The sequence below is a fragment of the Phocoena sinus genome, chromosome 10 (genome assembly GCF_008692025.1).
Source record: "Phocoena sinus isolate mPhoSin1 chromosome 10, mPhoSin1.pri, whole genome shotgun sequence".
Lineage (NCBI taxonomy): Eukaryota > Metazoa > Chordata > Mammalia > Artiodactyla > Phocoenidae > Phocoena > Phocoena sinus.
Window position 1 is genome coordinate 9,537,899 of NC_045772.1, and position 5,192 is coordinate 9,543,090.

The 5,192-nt window shown below is 59.0% G+C and overlaps 1 protein-coding gene across 4 annotated transcripts; it reads right to left on the reverse strand.

The window, feature by feature from the left end:
- Positions 1-264: 264 nt before the first annotated feature.
- LOC116760454 (DNA dC->dU-editing enzyme APOBEC-3G-like) lies at positions 265-3,161 on the reverse strand. 4 transcript variants are annotated; one of them, XM_032645313.1, is made up of 5 exons: positions 3,013-3,161; positions 2,414-2,705; positions 1,165-1,444; positions 615-730; positions 265-351 (listed from the first exon to the last, which is right to left on the reverse strand). In XM_032645313.1, the coding sequence occupies exons 1-5, from the start codon at positions 3,039-3,041 to the stop codon at positions 337-339; spliced, it is 732 nt and encodes a 243-aa protein (XP_032501204.1). In that variant the 5' UTR covers positions 3,042-3,161; the 3' UTR covers positions 265-336. The 4 variants fall into 4 exon arrangements, with proteins under 4 accessions (XP_032501204.1, XP_032501207.1, XP_032501203.1 ...); XM_032645316.1 differs by lacking the exon at positions 3,013-3,161 and having other exon boundaries at positions 1,274-1,444; positions 2,414-2,982; XM_032645312.1 differs by lacking the exon at positions 3,013-3,161 and having other exon boundaries at positions 2,414-2,971.
- Between the last annotated feature and the right edge of the window lie 2,031 nt (positions 3,162-5,192).

The window sequence follows — 5,192 nt, forward strand, 5'->3', positions numbered from 1 at the left end:
CCGTTGCGGAGCACAGGCTCCAGACGCGCAGGCTCAGCGGCCATGGCTCATGGGCGCAGCCGCTCCGCGGCATGTGGCATCTTCCCGGACCGGGGCACGAACCCGTGTGCCCTGCATCAGCAGGCGGACTCTCAACCACTGCGCAACCAGGGAAGCCCCCAGATTGTTGTGGGTGTTTTTAAACTCTTTATTGTGAGCCATTTGCCTTTCACTGGTTTCTTTGGATCAATCTGGAGAGGGTAGCAAATGGCATGTTTATATTTCTCAAAAAAAGCTGTTTTTTCTCCTGTTCAACAGAGGTCTCCTGACTTCTTTAGAGAGGTTGACGTCCAGCCTTCAGTTTGCCTGCGTCTAGAACGGGAGCAGGGAGTGAGACCGTTGGAAGATGAAACAAAAACCGAGAGGAGGTCTGGGGAGTGTTACAAAGATGGGGAAGGAAGGAGGGACACAGCAAGTGAGAAAGTAGAGGGACCGCATGAGAAGGGAAGGAAAGGATGGAGCTGGCGCCCCAGGAGGGAGCAGGTCACCCAAAGGAGGCTCTGAGAGGAGGAAAAAGCCACAGGGAGAGGAGGGGACGGAGGAGGTCCAGGGAAGCAGCAGGAAGGAGCCCTCACCTGGAGAATCGCCTGCAGTTCGTTACATTGATGTTGACTCTCTACTTCCAGCCCAACCCAGGGCCGAAAGGGTCTTTCCTGGTGGTCCACAAAGTTTTCCCAGCAGTGCTGAAACTCTGAGATGGAACAGGGGAGAGAAAGGTGAACTCCAGTTTGGGGAAGGGTTGGGGCCACAGGGCTGAGATGACTCTTCGGGACAGACTTTCCCCTTCATAATTTCACTTCTTCCTCTCTCCTTCCTCCTGGGGACTCAATAGCTTACCCCTCCAGCTCTTTCTTGCAACTGGAATTTGAGCCAGCCCAATTCTCCTTTCTGGAAGTCCCCTAGTCTTTCTTGCATATCCACCCACTCCCCTTCTTCCCCTCCCCAAACCAGCTCTGCTCCCCCGAACTCTCTCTTCCCATAGACTCCTTCCAGAGTCAAGCATCACCTCTCAGGCAGCACACAAAGGCCTCTCTACCAGGGATTCCCACCCTACCCGCCCCTTTCTAGCAACTTCCCACAGGCCTCTCCCTGACACCGCCCCACCCCCAGGAGACCCATGCTGACCCTTAGAGGTCATGATGGCAATCTGGGCCCCAGCCGCCTGCAGTGTGAGAATCCCAGCCTCATAACCGGGGCGTCTATAGATGCGGGAGGCGAAGATGTGCAGGCTCAAGTGGCTGTTCTCCCCCAGGAAAGTAGCCAGTTCCTGGGCACAGGAATGACAAGGGGTCCAGGAGATGAAACAGGTGAGCCTGTAGTGCAGCCCCCGGTCCAAATTCCAAGAACGGATCCGGTCCAGGAAGTAGCACTCCGCATGGCGGGGCATCCCTGGTTCGTTAGCACCCTACATAGAAGAGGAAGAAAAGTGGACGGGGTTGGGGCAGGACGAGGCCAGAGTAGGCAGGTGGGAGAGGCACTGGCCTCCAGCGCTAAACTAGCGCACGGGCAAGCCTCAGCGCCAAGTGAATGATATTTCAATGCAGCGTTTACATGATTCAAAGTAACGCAAAACTCCATGAGAGACACAGTATCAGTGTTTTACAAAAAGCTCGGCAAGCAGTGATGACTTGTTACCAGCCCTCGGCTCCCTGTGGCTCTGCATAGCACTGAAACCCATCAGTCTTCATGCAAACGTTGATGTTTTGTTCATCACAGAATTGTGTTAATTTTGATTTTTAAACTATTGCCTTGAAATGTGACTCATCTTGATTTCTGAGTTTTCTGGAGCGCCTCTTATTTTGTGCCCGAGGTAGGGCCTTCAGGAGCCTCACCTAGTCCAGCCCTGCAGAGAGGAGGCCAGGGGAGCTCCCACGCTGGCCTCCTGCCATGGAAGTGGGTGTTTCCTCCCTGGAGCGACTCACCCTGCTCTCCAGCTCCCCCTCTACCCCACCCCACATGTGCACCAAAACTTCTACAGTCTTCTACTCTGGGCCTCACCCTGTGCTGACCCCGTGGCTGAGGGGCGTCCTTGGGCTAAGGACAGCTGGCAGTGGGGTTGCAGGGATCAGCGCCCTTGGCAAGATCTCTCAAGCAGTGGGCAGGGGTCCTGCTGGGCCCGTCTAAGTCCACAGTGACTGAGGAAGAAATCGGGCTCTCTAGCCAGAGCCATCCCCCTGGCGGAATCCGGGGAAGAACCCGGCCCCTTGTCCAGATGCCTTTCCCTCTGTCCCAACCCCTCCCCAGAGGCACAGCAGGAGAGGAGTAGCCTAGTCCTAGAGCCTGGGGTGACATTGGAGGTACCAGGCCCTGGATTGCTGTGATTGGCTTATGACATGTGGCTCAGAGCTGCCAGCCACACAGCAAGGGTCCTCACCTGATTCCAAGCAGAGCAGCGGTAGCAATGGCAGGGACCGGGGGTGAGAGAGCTTGTGGGACATCCTGTGTGCAACTGACAACCTTCTACCCTGAGTGTCCCACGATAGGGAGGCCCTGCCTGCTGCGGGCAGGCTGGGTCAGTCACCTTGTTGCGCACGAAGCCCTTTTTCTCATCCAGAGGGACCCTAGCGTCACCATCCAGGATCTCCACCTTGTAGCACAGGTAGGTCTTACGAGGCCTTATACGATTCATGAAGTTCTCAGTGAAGGTGTTTTCATCCAACAGGCAGCTACGGTCAAAGGCGGGAGAAGCCCGAAGACGCGGGGCTCCTTCTGGGACTGCCCAGCGCTCCTCTCCTCCCCGCACACCCTTTCCCTCTGCACCCCACATCTCTGCTGGAGCCACGAGTCCTCCCCCTCTGACCCCCACTGGGGGCTCCCAGGGAACTCAGGATCTCCCCCCAGGAGCGATGCAAGATGCTCAGAGCCTCAGTGAAGACCTGACCCTCTGCCCAAAGTCAGACTGGGTCACGGCCTCTCCCCACCGTCCCGCCCCTGTCCTAGCTCCCACTGCCCCGCTCCCCTGTAGCGTGGTACCTGGTCCAGGGTGCTGTGCTGGCCTCCATGAGTCAGTTTCTTCACCGTCCCTGGCTCTGAGTCTTCTGTTTCTGTGCTCGGTCACAGCCTGTGGCCTCCTACAAGCACCAGGAGCCTCCTACAAGCACCAGGCCTCCTCTTCAAGCACCAGGAGCCTTATATACAATCAGAGCGCCTGGAAACCACTGTGTCGGCAGAGTTGGGCCTCACCCCTTCCTGAACTCTGGCCACTGATGAAACGGTGAACTTCTCCACCCAAACGTCATACTTTCACGGAGAAGTTTAGGTTTCTTTTTCCCTGTTCTGACAAAGGCCCGACTTGGATGCCACCAGAACTGACCATGGGCCAGTGAGGTCTGCGAGAGTGCGGTCATCTGGGCAGCAGGGACCAGCAAGGCGGGCGGTGAAGGGACAGATGAAAGGACAGGTGTCCGTACCCTGGAGGACAAGCTCCATGGCGGCCCATCGCTGAGTCTCCTGCACGGGCCGTGGCCTGGCGCAGGCTCCCTGGGGCCCGCTGGGCTGAGGGACCCGTGGGGCGCTCAGTGGGGAGGGGAGAAGTTGCTCAGACAGGCAGGCAGCCGCCTTCATCCTTGGGGAAGGGAAGGGAAGGGGAGAAACCTGGGCCGAGCTCTCCTTAGGAGCCCCCCGTGCAGGGCCAGCCGACTGGCCATGGCACATTTTCACCCCATTACACAGAAGAGAAGAGAAAGGCTCCCGGAGGGACCAGGCTGGACCAGGACCACGCAGGGACACGTGGCTGTGGGACGTACTTCGGCCTCAGAAAGCGTGGCCGCCCATGCTCTTGCTGTCCCCCTCCAGGCCCGAGGAATGTGGTGACTGTGTCTTCCAGCCCCAAGTGGGACCCTGGCCCTAGCTGGCCCTGTTTGTCCCCGAGGGGCTGCCCCGTGTCCCACTGACTCCCCATCCGGCTCCTCTTAGAGCCCCTGTCCTGGCCCAGCGCTCCTCCCAGGGGAGCTGGCTACCAGCCCGCCCTGCCCCGAAGCCCAGCCTGGCCACCTGCACGGGAACCAGGCTGCTGACCTACATCCTCAGGGAGGAAACTCAGCACAGTGTCCCCTCCTTCTCGGGTGGGTGCCCCTCCTCATGGAGGGTGCCCTCCACCCCGCCCTCACCCTGGGCTGGGGCCCCTCTGTCACCTCTGCCCTCTAGACCTGGTCCCCTGGAGAACAGACACTGTCCCCCAGGTGATGGCTCAGCCCCCATTTTTGTGACAGGTGGTTTGTGGGTGAGAACGGCCCTGGGGTGTGGGGTGTCCTGAGCAGCGCCCACGCTTCCCAGGTCACGGTCTTCACACCCAGCAGCCTCCAGTCCTCCTGAGCAGGAGACGGGGTCTCTACGAGGACCGGGGTTACAGAGACCCGGCTGGGGTCCCTGAGAATCTCCCCAAAACCATCCCCCAACGCTTGCCTTCCAGGGAGGGAGAATGTGATCCCGATCCAGACCAAGCTCTCCTCTGGCACCGCTACAAAGTCTCCTCGCCACTCAGCTCACTGGGTTCTTCTGGTTCCCCTGTGCCCCCGTAGATTTCTGAGGGAGCTCTCTGGTGCAGGAGGCCCCGTGCTGATGTGATGATGAGATGAAAGTGTGCGGCTCACCTCAGTCCATCAGGTAAGAAGAAAGCAGAAAAGAGGTCCTGTCTTTTCTGGGGAATGACAGCCCCTCCCCTATGTCTGCCTCTGTCACTCAGAGTAAAACTGTGGGGAAATTCCTACACCCTGCTGGAGTTCTCCACCAAAGTGTGGGAAGGTCCCAGAAGGGAAGGCAGGACCTAGGTCCACCAGCGAGGGAGGGTGCGTGTGGGGAGAGTGGCCCCCTGAGCAGGTGCAGACTGTGCTGGGATATGCCCCGTTCCCCTGTTCCTCCATCAGGAAAACTGGGAACAGGGCTGGATGCCCTGGGGGAGACCAGACTGGGGTCAGAGAGACAGACAGGGCCAAAGGACCCTGGGGAAGGGGGCGGGGCTGCTCAGCCTGAGTGCCTCAGGGACTGGAGTGAATGATTCCAAAGTTTCTGGAGTCCTGGCCAGGCTGCTCTGTGCAAGGTCCCAGCTCTGCCCTCCTGAGGGTGCCCTTTGCTCCCTAGAGAGGGATGGAGGAGAGGCTGCCTGTGCCCAGCCCGGCTCTCGGAAGTCCCCAGGCTGTGTCATGTCCCAAGCA

Bases quoted from the DNA above. Each gene is read 5' to 3' on its own strand.
- LOC116760454 (XM_032645312.1), bottom strand. From the start codon at position 2,806: ATGTGGGGTGCAGAGGGAAAGGGTGTGCGGGGAGGAGAGGAGCGCTGG. The intron at 1,445-2,413 runs GTGAGGACCCTT...TCTTCTATGTAG, and splicing joins GCTGCTCTGCTTGGAATCAG to GGTGCTAACGAACCAGGGAT. The intron at 731-1,164 runs GTCAGCATGGGT...GTTCCATCTCAG, and splicing joins TGCCATCATGACCTCTAAGG to AGTTTCAGCACTGCTGGGAA.